General features: G+C 42.1%; 2 protein-coding genes across 3 annotated transcripts; one reads left to right on the top strand and one right to left on the bottom strand.

Annotated features, from left to right (window-relative positions):
- Positions 1-1,091: 1,091 nt before the first annotated feature.
- Positions 1,092-14,543, top strand: crlf1b (cytokine receptor-like factor 1b). Of its 2 annotated transcripts, none has more exons than XM_048976553.1 (8): positions 1,092-1,712; positions 3,805-4,083; positions 5,151-5,280; positions 5,621-5,790; positions 9,472-9,629; positions 10,148-10,316; positions 12,506-12,691; positions 13,446-14,543. In XM_048976553.1, the coding sequence occupies exons 1-8, from the start codon at positions 1,655-1,657 to the stop codon at positions 13,460-13,462; spliced, it is 1,167 nt and encodes a 388-aa protein (XP_048832510.1). In that variant the 5' UTR covers positions 1,092-1,654; the 3' UTR covers positions 13,463-14,543. The 2 variants fall into 2 exon arrangements, with proteins under 2 accessions (XP_048832510.1, XP_048832509.1); XM_048976552.1 differs by having other exon boundaries at positions 1,094-1,712; positions 12,506-12,687.
- rex1bd (required for excision 1-B domain containing) lies at positions 14,383-17,224 on the bottom strand. Its single transcript, XM_048976556.1, has 5 exons — positions 17,015-17,224; positions 16,742-16,824; positions 16,462-16,666; positions 15,246-15,334; positions 14,383-14,907 (listed from the first exon to the last, which is right to left on the bottom strand). The coding sequence occupies exons 1-5, from the start codon at positions 17,039-17,041 to the stop codon at positions 14,835-14,837; spliced, it is 477 nt and encodes a 158-aa protein (XP_048832513.1). The 5' UTR covers positions 17,042-17,224; the 3' UTR covers positions 14,383-14,834.
- Positions 17,225-17,330: the final 106 nt, after the last annotated feature.

Genomic DNA, 17,330 nt, shown 5'->3' with positions numbered 1-17,330 from the left:
CAATTCACTAGAGCAAAAGGTTTTCTATACAGCCGAGACACCTTTGACTAAGGTTCAAGTCAGTCTGGTTAATATAATGAACTATATATAGATTTCTGCACATTGGCCACCAAAACTGAGTCAAAGGTTGCCAGGACGTTATGATGTCATCTGGGTGATCGGAAGAGCATCGGATCCCTAGTCAGGCTACAAAAGACTCAAGAGCTTGTATCCGGTCAGCAAGTGTCACACATAGCACTCCATTCATTCACTTTCCCGCTTAGCACGGGCCGAGCGGCTAAGCGTCCTCCTTATAACAATACACTCTGTGGCGTAACAAAGCAGGCTACTGTGATCTTTGGGGCTGAAGGAGCCTATTTTCCGTTACATAAATATGTCCATCATTCACACTTAGACTAGACACCGAAATGAGTCACTCGCCCAGCTACTAGTGTGAGGCGCCCACTTGTGTTAGTCAAACATTAGTCACTCCTGATTGTGATTCCGGTCGGATGCTTTTTCGCAATCAGGTTTCTAAGCAGACAGAATCGAACACCCTAAAACACCGATTAAGAGATTTACTTAAATATCCCTTCTCATGTCATGCAAAGGTAGCTTCTACATGCAAGTGACTCATCAAAAATGTATAGTTTTTTTTCCCCCAAAAAAACATGACTAAGTCAAAATAATATTCGGTAGATTTTCCAATCTCATCTTCCAACCACTTATCCTTGGCAGGTTCACATGGAGGAAAATTCTTTTGATATTATTATAATTTTTTTTTTGCATTACATTGTATATGCTTACAGGATTGACTCTGCTTCTTAAAATTGGTTTTAAATTGCGCCAAATTTATAACACTCTGACCTAATAATGAAAAACAAATTATCGCAATGTCTGAATTAAGCATCTACAATTACAAAAGAATCGACGACTCTGTGATTCTGAGTATGTATGTTATTGTAGCCCAGGGTGTTTTAACACAGGATATAACATTTCTACCCTGTTTTTTTTTTAACGTATATAGCGCCACGATAAAAGCTCATTCCCGACTACCTCCTGGTTACCCCGGGGTAAGGTTTCTTCATTAAAACGACAATGAAAGAGGAATTACGCAACGTCGTTCAACACTAAAGATCTTTCTCTGTGGCTGTCAGAGTCCTTCGCACCGCGGATTTCGCGAAATCCCGTGACTCACGCACCCCACCAGCCTGCACCGAAAATATTACCGGATACGGGAAAAATGCACAAGTCAATTATTCTAAAAATCAGCCCAGTCAGGGGAAAGGGAGGAACAAGGAATTTACTAAATGAAAAGAAGGAAAAATGACTAGTTACTGTGTGGGAAGGCTTGGGAGGGGCTTGAAAAGTATCAACTTGTATGTTTTAGCTGTCGAGGCGTGCACCAAATCAAACCATTCCTAAACTGCAGGGAAACGCTAGGTATCGCAAACTTTCTATTACGTTAGCGGAGCACGGAGGACCGGAGGCGACACGCAGCTCAATAAAACCGCTGTGAAGCTGCCGAACGACTCGCAATCAGACGAGCAACTGTACCAAGTGCCCGGAGCGGCGGATTAGTGCCTTTTTTTGTCTTGCAAACGTGTGTGAAGGGAACAGGAAAGAAACTGCAAAAGGAGCAAACGAGAAAAAAAAGTCACAAAGTACTTGAAATATGATCACCTTACTGTTTCTCGTCCTGTTTGTTCCTCGTGTGCTGTCTTCTTCGACACGTAAGTACAGAACATAAAACCCAGGACAGTCGTAGCTCACAGCCGACTGCTGTCTTTGCATAGTCAGAAGATATTATTTTAGTCAACTATAGCAGGAGGAAATGTCGATTTCCCACAAAAAGACACATTCGTACATCTCCCCGAAGAATCCAACGGTGATCATATGGAAATTATGCTAGTATGACGAAATGATATACTTCATCCCAGCTATGTGTAACGCCTGTATGTGCTGACAGTTAAGTATCTCCGCAATACTTAGTTTAGTCAGGAATATGTAAATATAAAACAACAGCAGGCGTCCACAAACTGAACTCTGCTATTTTAAAATTTATTATAACTCAAGATGGTCGAGGTTATGCATCATTTTTATTGCTGATGCCAAATATAAAAATACAATGCTGATATGCTTGCTTATTATTTATTATTGTGTATGAAATAGTAAATAGAAAACGCGTGTAATATAATTAGATGTTTCATGTGAAACAACATATCAACAAACTACGAAATAAAATTCTCACTATAAATGGTGGTAGAATATTTGCCATGAATGAATAAATAGCCGCGATTTTTACTGTTACATCGTAAGATGTATAATGCGATATTAATAGTAACACGATGACACTTGAGAAAAATATAATTCTTTTCCATATAATTAGTCAACATTGCAGACCCACTGTAATAAATAATTGTAATTAATGTTGATGTGTATGCTGAAAGAAATTAATGCAAAATATTAATGATATTATATTCAGTAATTTTACCACGTAACATTGTAGCCACTTTTTGCGCTGTACGTTTTCTGGTAATTTTATTGGATTCTTTATTGTAAATCAAATTCATCAAAAAGACAGTTGCTATGCGTAAATTTCGCAGTTTATAGTTACTCTCACCACTGCTTATTGTAATTAAAACACCTTTTAGTTGCTGTTACTCAACAGTTGTTTTCGTTTTAAGGTTCTTATTTTTCTGATATTTTAAATTGAGTACAAGTATGAACTTTATTCATTAAAAATGCCCTTTTGTATTTGTGGATAAAAGCAGGCAAAAGCTTTTTTTAAGAAATAAAAACAATAACGTCCAAATCCAAATAATAATGTGTTAATTGTTGAATTTTTCTATATTCAAAGGCAAAAGTCATATGATGGTGAAAGTGATGTTTAAATAGTCTGCATAATCTTATACTATTTGAGTAATCGTGTCTTATTTTTGCATTAGATTTTAATGTTTGAAAAAGTCCTTTCATTTTCAAATCATTTTGAGGAAATAGTCTTATGAAAATCTCCCAAACCTAATGATGTGCTTTTAAAATCCTATGCATCCGATTTTATTGAACTGAATTCTTGCATGTTTGATGAATCACCTGAAGCTCTAGACCTATGGAATAATCAGCGTTTATCTGTACTTATAATTATCACTGTTCATTTCTTTAAGTTGGTCATTTTTATAAGCAATTGGTTAAGCCATTTATTTACTGTTTGCTACAATAATTTACTATGGGAATTTAGAGCTTGAAGGATTTCTTACCTCTGTATCTATTTAGGCCGTAATTGTCTCGATGTTTAAAATGGTTTATGGAAGTTATATTCAGTAATTGCTGAAATACATCATTCTAATCTCTCATAAGCCTTGGAATCTAAACCACCTTTAATTTGTTGTTTTATGTGAAAACGTTTAATTTCCTTTGTGTTCGTATTTCATTTTTGGAGCGTATAGTTACCATGCATGAACGCCAACAGTAAATGAATGTAGCTAGCTGAAGCAAATTCAGCATTTTGGCACATATGCTAGATAGCTTTTCCACCCACCCACCAAGAACAAACTTAATAAACTTTCTCACATTAACCCTTAAGTCTCCCCGAAGTGATAACCCCTGACAACAACAGTGTCTCCTGCTCCTTTCACACCGGCGTTAATGTCGAGCCCGACGAGGGAAGCTAGAGATCACGGTATGGTAAAGCGTTTATGGGTCTGACGAAGACGCTCGCGCGACCTTTTCGAGTGATCTCTCCCGACCGTCTCGGCATAGGAGCCGTAAATCTCCCATCATTACCGTGGGTAATAAATCCCCCTGGCTTATCTATCCATCCCCCAGAGGTGGCGACCGTCTCCCCCCAAGATCCGGCGCTGCGGGTCGGTTCCAGCCTGACGGCGACCTGCTCCATCAGCCCTGAGCTGGGGCTCCACGCCAGCACCCTTTTCTGGACGCTAAACGGGAGGCGTCTGCCCAGCAGCGCATACAACCTGCTGAGCGCCACCACGCTCACCGTCACTCTCGACCGGCTCAACGGCTCCCGGCAACAGTCAGGTGACAACCTGGTGTGTCACAACAGCGGGGGTCACGTGCTGGCAGGTTCCTGTCTCTACGTCGGCAGTAAGTCTGGGATTGGGACGGAGGTTATTGTCGTTTCCTGTCGTCTTTGCCCTGAGTTACAGCTGAAGCGTTTCCATGTAGCACTTAATTTGATACAACAAGCAGGCTGTGCTAATGGTCTGGAAATACATCGTTTACGTCCCATTCCTGGGTGGCATGCTGGGAAGCATTATTGCCTCACGCTTCCAGGGACTGGGGTCCCAATCCTGCGGTGTGTGTGGTTTGCATATCCTCCCTGTGTTTTGTGGATTTTCCCCTGCTTGCCCAAAAACATGCGATGGGGATAATTGGCGCCTGTAAATTGCCCGTCATGTATGATTGTGTGCATGCCCTACGATGGACTGGCACCCTGCCCACTCTGTACCCCTACCCTGTGCCCTCTCCCGCCTGGAAGAGACTCCAGGCAGCTCTGGGCAGGGTAAACGGCAGGAAGATGTGACTCTCTAGAGCAAGATTTCTCAAGCCGCGGTCCGTTAGTGGGCCGTGGTATTGCGACGGAGAAACGGAGTCTCTCGTGGACCTTCGCATTCACGCAAACCTGATCTTCGCCTGGAACGATTTCCCCCATCGGCAAACCGTTCGCACTTTAGAATTTAGCATATAATACGCGGCATGCGATCGAGCCTTACGTGAAAACAAATGTACCGCAGGTGCAGCTGAACCTTGCATGAGTGACGATGATATGAAACATACCAGCTTCGCGTACAGAAGAGCAGGGGCTAGACGGCTTCATTCTCCATTCACACTAATGTAATCAGGCCTGCTGTGGCCAGAACGGTGGATTAACACCTCAGCCAGTGGTGGGGTTTATAAGGAATGCTGTGCTTGTTATCTGAGTTTAAGTCATGGGATCTTGGAATAAACCCTTTAGGAATGTTAATGACAGGCGTCGCAAGGAATCTCATCAGTAGTTAAAGAGCCTGAGGTTTAAGTTGTTTCATAAAATCATAGGTTTCCGGAGTGGCATGTGGTTATGCGGTCCCGTTAGTGAGTTGGCATGAAGTGTTGGCATCCTCTCAGCGATACCAAATGCCAGGTGAATAAAATCTGGATCCGTTTCTCCTCAGTGCCTCCTGAGAAGCCAGTGAACCTGACCTGCTGGTCCAGGAACACTAAGGACCTCACGTGCAGGTGGACGCCTGGGGGGCAAGGAGAGACCTTCATACGGACCAAATACACCCTCAAGTACAAGCTTAGGTACGGCTCCAAAAACCCATTCAAGATCTCCCTGAATCAGGGCTTAGTCTTTCTGTCTATTCCCTCAAACATAAGTTCCTGTCAAAAACCATAGAGAATGAATTATCTTTCATTTATGAACATAAATCAGTGTGTAAACTATTTTATAGATGCCTTTTGTATTATTCATTTACAGTGGCTTTACTATAAGGGCTGATAGGTAACACTTTGCAGGGTAATAATAGCAGAGTACTCATTTGAGCAGCTGAGTACTTTTTTGAGCAACTGAGTACTCGTTTGAGCGGTTGAGTACTCATTTGTAGATAACTTTGACAGTAACGCTTGGTTTTGTATCACTCAGGTGGTACGGCCGAGAAAGGGAGTGCGAGGATTATAACATTGGGCATCCGTACACGTGCTACATCCCACGTGACCTGGCCCTTTTCACACCCTACGAGATCTGGGTGGAGGCGTCGAACCAGCTTGGAGCTGCCGTCTCTGATGTCATCACCTTAGATATCCTAGATGTAGGTAAGTGTGTGCATACTGGCCCAGTAGCTCCTGTTTGTTAGAAGGAGCCTGCAGTACAAAGGCACCATGTGGCTAGCAAGGCAGGAGAGAGTATGGAGCTGTAACGAACGTGCTCGTCTGCCACGGTGAAGGACAAAGCAGGCGCTTCAAGCCGTCTGCAGAGAGCCCAGCGCTGCGAAAACGTTAATCACAGCAAAAATAACCGAGATAAATGAAAATACCTTAGAGGTCTCAGCGATATGTTAAACATACAGGGTGGATCAAAAGTATGCTCACAGTCCGAAAGGATAAGGGTACGATGTTTGCGTTAGGGTTAGGGTTAGGGTTATGCATTCACGCTCTGACACTTGCGCTTCCGGCTCCGTTTAATGTTCTCTTCTTCAGATTTATAAAACGCCGTTATGGCTGGAAATTTGAATTTCCAAATTTCATATCACCGTTGTTTCATTCCTTACTGAAAATGAAAAATGATCATTCAACTTTTCTACCCTGTGTATTTTGATGACCTGTTAAACTCATTCAAAAAGACCAACATATTCTTATGAGTGATCAAGAAAAGTTCAAAGTAAAACTGATCGAAATAAATAACCGAGCACCTTCAAGAAACACTCATCTGTCCCAGAAATTCCTCTTTTAGCCTGATGTCTCTCTCTGTTCCCTGAGTGTTTTGATGTTGCTCTTCTGGTCCTTGAACATCTTATTAGGCTCTTGCTTTGTTGGACGTTGCTGTGCAGCTTCTGCTCTTACACTGCTTACACTCATAACTGGACGTTCACTGGAAGCTCAGCCTAGCTGCACTTATACCTAGTCGACTCCTTGACAGCATATATGTTTATATCATGCTATTCGCCCCCTTGGTAAGTCGCTTTGGAGCAAAGCGTCTGCTAATTGTGTAAGATGTAAATGTACTTGTGGTGTAATTCTGGGAACAGTATTAGGGCTGAGATGTTCATTAGGGCTGAGATGTTCATTAGGGTTGAGATGAAGCAGGCATCGCGGAAACCTTAGGAGGGTCCTTGGGAACGGAGATGGAAAAAAAAGGCTATTAAAGGTGACCTTTGTGTTGAGACTTGGCCTCCTTGAACCACACCCAGTGAAGAGGCTGCAGGCTGGCGGGCGGAATGGGAGGGGGATGGTGAAGGAGAAAGGTGGGATGCCAGATGTGTGACACACCCTCACATCATCTTCGCCCCCTTAGTAACAGAAACAATAACCTCTGGAATGTTTTCTTGATTGCCTACCCCAGAGGCTTTCTGATAAAGCCAGTAAATGCACCAGTGTGGGCAGTATGCAGTGAAAGCAGGATGTTAGCAACAGCTCCCAGAAAAACACAAGTGGGCACTGCAGAGCGATACGTGAGAGGATTCTCAGTCCTGTCCTGTCTTGTCCCATCAAAATTTTTCCCTGCCTCATTCCAATATTGTAACAATAAAAAAAGAAATTAATCTAGTCCTATCCTGCCTTATTGTAATTAGTTTTTCCATTCCTCCTGTCCAATTAGCTATGCATTGTTTTAACAAAATAGTTTTCAGAACAAGTAAACTATGCAAATTAAGTATGTAAATAACATACGTTTATATTGATACTTTGTAAGGAAATCAGTAAAATAAAAAGTCAGACGGCAGATTGCCGCAACAAATCTCGCCAGTGTCGTATCTGACATTTTAAAGGAAAAATAAAACGCAAAATAGCTGATGATGTGCTTTAAATATACCGAGAATGCGTATATTTCAATAAAACACGTTAATTCAATAAAATGCAAATTGCCAACGACTGTTGCTGCGGAGGAATAGCTGAGTCTTCTTAAAATTTTTCCGAATCGTTTTATCGACTCAGTATGTTTCCAAACAATCTGCTTTTACGAATAAAGGAACAAAGAACATTCAACGTTTAACAAGACATATACAGAAAAGCAAAAACACTAGATTAGTATTTGGGTAATATAATAATTACATGATAAGTAATTATAACAGTAGTAGTAATGGTGGTAATGATATAATTCAGTATGTGATCATGTATGTATGTCCATTGTAATCATTTAATTAGCTATGCATTGTTAAGTATAAATATAAACTGTATAAAATAATATAATTTATAGTACACTTATTAAGTAGTAGCCAAGTCAACTCAAAGTGCAATATGTATACAGAGAGTTTGCAGTATATGTGTATGACATGCAAGAGTCATAGTCACTTGTACCTTTCAGTATCTGAAGTTCAGTTTATTGAATTTCCTTTTTAGGAATATAGTCCTAGCGGGGTTTGCCGATTGTCTTCAGTCACCTGTAGTAACGTCCTGACACAGGACAAAGAGGCTAAGTGAAAAAAACTGTCACTCTAGCATCATGAAATCAGCCACTCGCTTAAACTTTTGTTTGTAGCGATTCCGGCCCAGACAGGACCTTTTTCCAAAATGTAGCTGGTCCGATTATTTGCAAGTCTCCTGCCTCCCATTTATGCTTCTGTAAACAGCGATTGCACAGCTCAAAGCAAGGATTACTCTATGCCAAATATTTTGGTGTAAGAGAGTCAGTTGCCAAACGAACACCAAATCCAGTGGGTCCGCTACGGCTGATGATTGTGGAAATGATGCTGTGCGCTCCGCCGGAGTTTAATCCGGTGCAGACCCGTCCCGGATCGTATTTCTGATTTTCGGTCCAGTCCCATGGGAGTACTGCAGGTGCCGTGGGACCCACAGGAAGTCTTGCTTCATGTCATCTTCTAGGGCAGTGTTTCCCAACCTGGTCCTCGGGGATCAGCAGACGGTCCACATTGTTGCTCTCTCCCAGCTTCCGGTAGGAACAAAAATGTGAACTGTCTGGCAGGGAGCTGGGGTGGGAACATAAACGTGGAGCTTCTGTTGGCCCCCAGGGACCGGGTCGGGAACCACGGCTCTACTCAGCATATTCATCTTAGGGTCTCAGTCTCAGCTGGACTTGTTACTGAAGCGTTTTTCCCCAGAGGGATAAACCCGTAGCTCCGATACTGGAGCCTGAAACATAAGGCGTGTTTCTTATTATTAGGCATGGAATTGGTGGCTTTAACAGGAGGTTACTTTAATAACTGTGCATTCTTTGACTTGGTTAACAATCATAATCATGAAAAACACAAAGGAGCACAGCAGAGGGGGGAATATGTGAATTAAACCTCCAAGCAGGATAGCAGGGCTGACTCGACCCGTAGGCTGAGGGCAAGTTCTCCATCTGGGGCGGTATGGGGAACAAAAGAGAATCGGTGGATGGCTTTGAACCGAGGACAAGAGCACAGCATTTATAATTATGATTTATGCAGGGATTTTGCCTGTGGTATTCAGAAAAAGCACTCAGGTTCACTTAGACAGTGATTGCACAGGTCAAAACAAGGTTTTCTATGTTACATTTTTTGTTGCAGGAGATAAAGATGCCAAACAAAGACCAAGTTCTGTGAATCCACTGTCTTTGATCGCTGTGGAAAAAATGTATTCCTGGTCTCCACCAGCCCTCCATAGTTTTCTTTTATATTGCGACTTTATAAGGATATGGTAAAAATTATATGCTTATTTTCTTTGTGCATTCCACAGATATGATGTCATGGATTGTGTATTTGACATAGAGAGAATTAGCGGCTGTATGCTTCGTCATACGTCGTTTCTCACCCCTGGTCTGAGGTGTGTCCTAAACCTCTGCGTCCGTCTCCTCGCTAGTGACCACAGACCCCCCCGCCGACGTCCTGGTGAGCCGTGTGGGCGAGCTGGAGGACCAGCTCAGTGTACGTTGGGGTACACCTCCCGCCCTCAAAGACTTCCTCTTTCAAGCCAAGTACCAGATCCGCTACCGGCTAGAGGACGGCTCCGACTGGAAGGTACGGCCCCAGACTCGGCACAGGAGCCGTAAATACGGCTCCAGACCCGGATTCGCAATGATCGGTGCAAGTCGGGCGACCACATGAAAGTAAAAAGAAGTGAAAAGGATTATGACATTCCTCAGTTGATTGGAAAATTAAATCTCCACTTCTGTAACCCGTAAGCTGTCTGCTGCAATTAAGAAAACTAATCAAAGCAATAAAAAATCTCCTAAACACGGATTTTCTTTTTAATATCATGGAGTTAATTACGACCCGCTAAAGTGGGTTTCGGAGCAGAAATGGTTCACACAGTAAAGTCAATAAGTCTTTTCTTGTCTGAGACAGTCCAGGGCAAGATGGCCTGCTAAATGTGCGAAGTGAAATGTGGCTTTGATTGCAAGCTTGTGTGCGCACGCTTACGAATTGAGTGTTTAGTGGGACAGAAGCGTATATGTTGACGTGAACCATTTATGGCGCATGCTTCTAGTGTCAGTGCAGTGCTCCACAGCACATTGTCAGTGTTCGTCTTTCGCCAGGTTGTGGATGATGTTGGGAATCAGACGTCCTGCAGGCTGGCGGGTCTGAGGGCTGGCACGGTGTACTTTGTCCAGGTACGATGCAACCCCGTGGGCATCTATGGCTCTAGGAAAGCTGGCATTTGGAGTGAGTGGAGCAACCCAACGGCAGCCTCTACACCCAATAGCGGTGAGTGGAACGGGCCAATCGTGGTAGAGGTTACATGGTGACATTAGGTCATTGTTTCCCAATCCAGTTGTCAGGGATCCACAGACAGTTAACATTTTTGCATTACATTGTAATGAATAATAATTTTAATAAGGGAGGGAGCAAAAACATGGACTATCTGTGAGTTCCTGAGGATCGGACTCATCGGGTCGAAAATGTGGTGATGCTCTGGAAGCTGCTGGGGAGTTGGCTAACAAGGGCTGTCACCCCGAACATGAGTTTCTCCCAGTCGTGCTTTCAGTCTTTGATGTGGTCTTGGGCACTTTTAATGGGAATTAGGTCATAGCAAAATTAGCAGTGTTTTTTCCAGAGTCAACGGGCGATTCTCGGCACCTAAGAAAGGTGAACTCCTATTGTCAGGGAGGCACGTGGCGTGAAGAGACAGGTGGGTCCGCGGTCAATAGCGCAACCGCGGCCTATAGAGCATCCTGGTGGATGCAGAGGGCATTGGGAACAGCTGTGTCTAAGTCGCAATGGAAAATCAACCAGTCTGCTATCGTAGCCATGCTGTCTGGATTATTTCATTTGGCTTTAATGCCGGCTCGTTATCGCAGAAACTCGGCGCGATGACGTCCACAGAGCTACATGGAAACACAAGGTCAGTTTCGTGCTGCTGATGAGCCAGACGTCGGTGCACTTTGAATGGTTTATTTCATGTTTATAGGTAGGGTTTATCCCACAAAACAATCTTTCTGAGGTCACCTGCAACTACTTTTGCATAATGTCTAACCATACTAGTCATAGCTGAATCAAAGAAAATGGAATAATTTTTGTTTTTCAGTATCCAACACAAACTTAACTTAACATTGTTTATGGTTTTAAATAATTGTAAACAAAACAACAATGGAGCCACAAGTGATTTTGTTTCAAATAAAAATGTCTCCTAAGCATAACATTGTCATTTTCCATTTAAAATAATGAACAGCTATCATGGACAGTGAAGTAGATTGTGCTACTCCTATTTTCTAAATGGGTTTGTTCAGTCAGAAGTTGTACATGGATTTAGTTTTGGAAGTTTGCATGCTATGGATTTCATTTATTCTTGTTTAAGTAAATGGATAAAATGCTAACGACAATCAGTAAGATTTTCTTCATGCTGTATTGTTTACGGCTGCCCTACGGACGAGAAACGTCTCGGTTCATCAGATATCGCCGCACAAACATGCAGTGACACATCTGGCGCCTCTAGCTAGGTGGGTAGCTGGGTGGGAAAGTGTGACGGGGAGTCCACTTTCGGCTGTGTTTGGGCACAGAGGAACCCCCGCACATCTCGCGGCACAGGTGGTCATGCAGTAATGAAAAATGGGCATTAAATTGTGCCGTTTATGTATAGCGAGGCTTCCGTCCTGGAGGTTTTCTCCGCAAATAGATTCCTCATGTGCCTTTTGAGTGACGGCTAAATAGTTATCTGTGTTCTTCAAGACAGGGCCGAATGTTATGACAGACATTGGAAGTACATTTTAACTGCTGTCCAAGCTGCACCATGCTGTACGTAGGAAATACAAACCGCATGTGACCCCGGCGAAACAAGAAAACAAAAACGTGATTGGAATCTTACAGGAACAGACTCAAAGAATTTACGAAGACATGGCAGAAGGCCGTGGGGGTGCTTGATTGGCTTTATTTTTTTCCCTCCAAATCTTCAAAGATAGATATGGTTAAATGCAGCCAGCCAACTACATTCAGGTTCAGAATATCACTAGAGGACATGAAAATTAAGTGGAAACAGATCTGAAGACACAACAGCAGATAATGGGTTACATGCTATTTACTTCCAAAGAAGAGGAAATGTCTGTCATGAGCTTTAGCTCGGCCAGCGTTAATTTATGTTATATAAATTATTATATATTTTGACTCAGTTTTAAATGCTGCTTTTATTGACTGTTCTTAAGACAGCGAAGCCATACAGAACTGTTAAATTCTGTCTTCTGATCATTACTATTCACGGAGGTGGAAAGTTCAGGTCCAGAAAGTGAAAATCCAGACCAAGGTTTTGCTTCAACTGACCAGCTGAGTACTCTGTGACTGTGACTCTTTATACTCAACTGGTTGGTTGAAACAAAACCTTGGTCTGGATTTTCACTTTCTGAACCTGAACTTGCCGTCGCTGGCTGTTCAGCGCTCGCTGATATCCCCTGTTGCCCTGGCAGAGCGGTTGCTGACTGGGTCATGTGACCCCAAGTCCGGGGAGCAGAATTCCACGCTGCGGCGGGAGCTGAAGCAGTTCTTCGGCTGGGTGCGCAAGCACGCCTACGGCTGCAGTGGCATGAGCATCAAGCTGTACGACCAGTGGCGCGTGTGGCTGCAGAAGTCCCACAAAACGCGCAACCAGGTAGGTAAGGATACCCCGCTCTGTCTTCATCTACTTTGCACAGTCATTATTCGCACGATCCCAAAATTAGCAGGATTATGCATTTTATTCACATCCTAAGTCCCTCCCTGAATTCCATATAAAGCATGCACCGCCTCTAGAGGGCAGACCATCCTTCCAAGAACTGCTTTTGTTTGCCTTGGCATGAGACAAAGTCATGTTCAGGTAATTAAGTGGTTTTGCCTTTATTCCGCTGGAACATAGAGAAAGTTTACTTACACATTTTTGAGACATGCACTCTCGTTTTTATTGCATTTTTTAATGGCGCAGAGATTTGCGATCTTCTGTCAATTACCACAACAAAGAGAGAGATGCATATAAATGTAATTAACGAGGAGTTTAATGTATTCCTTTTGTGTTTGGCTGCTCTCTGTGACGCTGACTTCTCGTTTCATGTTATAACACAGCCCAAATGGCAGCCAGAAGGACTGAACCCTTTGTGCAGATCACTGCTAACCCACATCCTCCGCTCACCCCATGAACCAAATCAGCGGTTACCGTGCTACTTGGGGAGTGGACTGTTAGTCAAAATACCATCACATATTTAGTTAGGTGGGATTCTGCCAGCTTGCATACAATGGGTTTAATAATCCTGCTTTGGTTCCTTCCAAATAGGACACACAACTACTATAATATATGAAACATCCAGAGAGAAAATGACCTTTGAAAGTCTACTTGGCAAAGCAAGAACCTTAAATAAATGTGTTTCCTTCTTGCAGATTCTACAAGGCGATAAATCATAGCAGTCTCACAGCAAACACAAAATATGTATTTTTTTAAATGCAAAATAGAATAGAATACAAGAATGGAGTATTCTGACGTGCACCAGGCGCCATGCTCCTGCAGAATACATGGGTGAAACTTCCAGGTAATAAATAAAAAAAAAACTATGGAAATTTCATGCACTTCATGGTGCTGTTTACCAAGGACTTCTCAAACAGACTGGCATTTGTGACCAGAAAGTTGCCTTCTGTCAGATCCGTACAACTGCCTTCCGCCTTGGAAGGATTCTCACCAAAATCTGCATTCCCCCCCCCAAGTGGATTTCTTTGATTCATCCATTTTGATCTTCATCCAGGAGCACTGAAAGAACCACCAGTCTGAATGTAGCATCAGTAAGTTATTAGCAACACAATGCATGGAGACCAGTAAGCGTGTGGCATCATCCTGTGGCCAAGACTGCAGCCTCTCTTCCTCAGAAATAAGGAAATGGGGGCCATCGTCACGTCATTCAAGTGCCTTCGTATCACAATATCACACCCTCGCCCCCATCCAAAAAAAAAAATAGAAAAAAAAAAAATCACAGAAGGATCAGGTGCACCGAAGAAAATCGTCAACCTGCCTGACTCGTTTTCCACCAGCAGGAGGAGAATAACCAACGGCCAACGGCACTTTGTTCAGCACAAGGAGTTTTGCGTGTGTTTTCTTTAAGGATTCCACTTGCCAGCAGATTCACTTTTTTTTTTTTAAATGAAACCCAGCACTGTGGGCAGGTCTCCACACCATGATGCAGACAGCCGGTAGCTTCATGAATCGTGGGTGCTTGGTCACATGGAAGCTTTGTTCTGACCCAGAGATGTGGAGCCACCTGAGGCTGCTTAGTAGGTGGAATTCACATCATTTTGTTGAACTATGTGAACCGCGCGTGTGACTGTATGACTGTAGACACCTTTATTGCTTTTATTTTTGTATTGAACTGTATCAGCATATTTAAATACATTTATATCTCTAAGTTATGTGTAGGTAGCAATAACAATTACAATAGTTGCATAAAATAATTGTTCATAAAACAATAAAAAAAAGATTTTAAAACCGTTTTTGATCAATCTTGATATATATATATTCATGCTGATTATAACCACAACCATGGTTGGAAGAAGTAACATTCTGGGATTTTTTTTTTTTTGCGAAGTAATTCAGTTCTTTTTTCAGAAACCTGACAGCACAAAAAGTGTCCTTCAGATTCAAAGGGAACCTCAACAGTAAGAGAGGTTATATTATATTGATGGTTCTGGTCCCAATTGGGTAACACAGGCAAATGAAAGAGGATGCTGCTGCAGTTCTCTTTTACATCTCTCCCTGAAGTGCCCCAAGCAGGACCAGTCCGATCATTCAGGTTCCTCAGAGTCATATTTGAAGTCCTGCAGGATCTCACCCAGTGCCTCCTGGTTCTTTATAATACTGGGGAAGGATGAGATCATTTGCATGTCAGCACAAGCATTTCACACTTAAAATACACGGGACAAAGCATGGGGAGCTTTACCAAGAAAAGGACAAAAGCAGATAAAAAGCAGGTCTCGAAACACATCCGAACCATACAGTCTCACATGATCCGAAACCAATGGCAGCTGCGAATTTAACCCACTGCACTGTTGGCTGACAGAGCCAACAAGCCTCTAAAACTATGATAAACAAGGCATAAGATTTCCACTTTGGTCAAGTGACACATTCAATCCCATCATACTGGGAAACATACTGATAATACTGATAAAAAGGGAGAGGACCGAAATGGTTCTTACTGCTGTCTGATTTCCCGAATTTTCTCTTGACAGTCCTCATCATCTGGGTGCTCCAGGGCATTTTGCTTTGCCAACTGCAGCTTGGCTGTCTGTAATCAGCACATTGAGACAAAAAAAAAGAAGATATGATAATGTTGCAACATTTTTACAACCTTTTGCTATGCTTTGGGGGGCTTTGTACACTAAACAATCTCGTAACTGCTAACACAGGACACCTGGCTCCATACAAAGTGAGAAATGATTAATTTGTTAATACTAGACTCCTCTGTCATTTTTGAATACCCTTAGGAAGAACCAATTGTCTCTTGTTAAAGATCAGTTAATATGAAACTTCCCCCTGAAGATAAAACCAGCTTATTAGCCTCCTGCTGAAAATCATTCTTATATTACAATGTTGTTTCTTCAGGCAGAATCACTGAAATTATATAAAAGGTATGTAATTTTAACACCTTGGAGCGATTTTCATGAACTTCACCTATTTTATAACCCTGGGTTGCCAGCTCTCGGCATCTGGCGTGACACTCATGCTTTCAGAATCTCACGCTCAGGCAAGAAATCTTACAGCAAAACTATACTATTCCACTGTAAACCAAAGATTAGCTACATCAAAAGCGTTGGGTAATTTGCAAACCCTACAGACTATTTACAAGATAATAAAACGACTACATACATGTAAAAGCGTGAGTGTACAGACTTGTCTCGAATTAACAATCTCACGGCAGTCAGCTGACCAAAGTCGGCAACCCTGCGTAACCCTATCGAAAATCAGGCTTCATTCGTTAGGAAAAAGATCCCGAGTGGAGAGAAGAAATTAGCTCAATGAAAAAACTTTGCCTCCAAATAAATTAAAACAACGGCCAACCGCTATAATATATTTTATTAAAAACGCTAAGGTCATGTTCAAGTGACACCAGAGGGGGGAAAAAAAGATGCGCTCTATTTTGAAAAGTGAACTTAGTCAGGAGACAGGATAAACAAATAAACCATCTCCTGTCCACTTTGTAAAAGGCAGCAAGCCAGTCAAAAGTAAGTATTTCATGCAACATATTTTGAAAGAAAGAGAACTTTGCTTCAAATCCAACATTTTAAACATTTCCGATGCCGTGATGTTGCGGGTTCAGATGACATTACTTGATATCTTTGTCTTTATAGTATTTAGTTAACCCCGCTTAATCCAGAAGATACCAGTACATGGCAAAGTGAAATGTATTCGCACCTGTTCCAGCTTTGTCTTTTCTCTGAATTGCAGCTTCTCGACGTGCTCGGAGAGATCGGGGCGATCGAAGTCTTCATGTAATCGCAGTTTGATTTCTAATATTTCCTTCGATATCCCGGAAAAGGCCTGTGTTATCTCGTGGACCAGCAATTTGTAATGTTCAAAATCATAGTGGGGCCCAGTTCTCAAATACGCCTCATGACCCCTGCAAGATAAAACGTAACAACGATTTATACCGCCGTCACTCAAAACATTTTTCGTTTATATTAAAATTACTTACTCTTCGAAAAGCTTGTAAGCCTGCGCTCGTTCATCCTGAAGGTCGTAGAATCGTTTCACTACCTTTTGAAATTCCGCTGTTGACTAAAATTTGGGAGAAAAAAAACATTAAAATATAACATACCAGTAACTCACACGTATACATTTGTTTACAGTACAATAAGCCACTAACATTAACAATGAAATGGCGCACATTGCCAATTTTATCGAAAATAGAACTAACCAACAAATTATTTTATAGTCGCAATATGACGTGATTTTTTAATGAACTAACCATGACTATTATTCCAAAAAATGACATATATGTCCACCCATAAATTGTTCACCCTCCAATAGAAGCGACAATGTCTAAAGTTCACAGATTACAAAATAATTCTGTCTGCCACGCGTCGCAATACACTAGAAATAAAAAAAACTAATAAAAAATTAAAAACATGCAAACAAGTAAAGATTAGTTTATGAAGTGCTTCGTTGAACTTCCTGTTCCTGTCCGTCACTAAATACTGTCCGATGGAGTATTATGCTGTAATAACCACCCTGTCTTATATATCCGGAAATAATTTATATGTACTTCATATGGTACTATACTG

Source organism: Brienomyrus brachyistius, chromosome 15, assembly GCF_023856365.1.
Source record: "Brienomyrus brachyistius isolate T26 chromosome 15, BBRACH_0.4, whole genome shotgun sequence".
Taxonomy (NCBI): Eukaryota; Metazoa; Chordata; class Actinopteri; order Osteoglossiformes; family Mormyridae; genus Brienomyrus; species Brienomyrus brachyistius.
This window is presented reverse-complemented; position numbering and strand designations above follow the sequence as displayed.

What these genes read in the sequence shown, in the direction of transcription:
- rex1bd (XM_048976556.1), bottom strand. Translation starts at nt 17,041, where the DNA reads ATGTCATTTTTTGGAATAATAGTCATG. An exon ending in AAAAGACAAAGCTGGAACAG is followed by an intron (nt 15,335 to 16,461) that starts GTGCGAATACAT and finishes TGCTGATTACAG; the next exon opens with ACAGCCAAGCTGCAGTTGGC. An exon ending in ATTCGGGAAATCAGACAGCA is followed by an intron (nt 14,908 to 15,245) that starts GTAAGAACCATT and finishes ATCCTTCCCCAG; the next exon opens with TATTATAAAGAACCAGGAGG.
- crlf1b (XM_048976552.1), top strand. Translation starts at nt 1,655, where the DNA reads ATGATCACCTTACTGTTTCTCGTCCTGTTTGTTCCTCGTGTGCTGTCT. An exon ending in CTTAGATATCCTAGATGTAG is followed by an intron (nt 5,791 to 9,471) that starts GTAAGTGTGTGC and finishes TCTCCTCGCTAG; the next exon opens with TGACCACAGACCCCCCCGCC. An exon ending in AGGACGGCTCCGACTGGAAG is followed by an intron (nt 9,630 to 10,147) that starts GTACGGCCCCAG and finishes GTCTTTCGCCAG; the next exon opens with GTTGTGGATGATGTTGGGAA.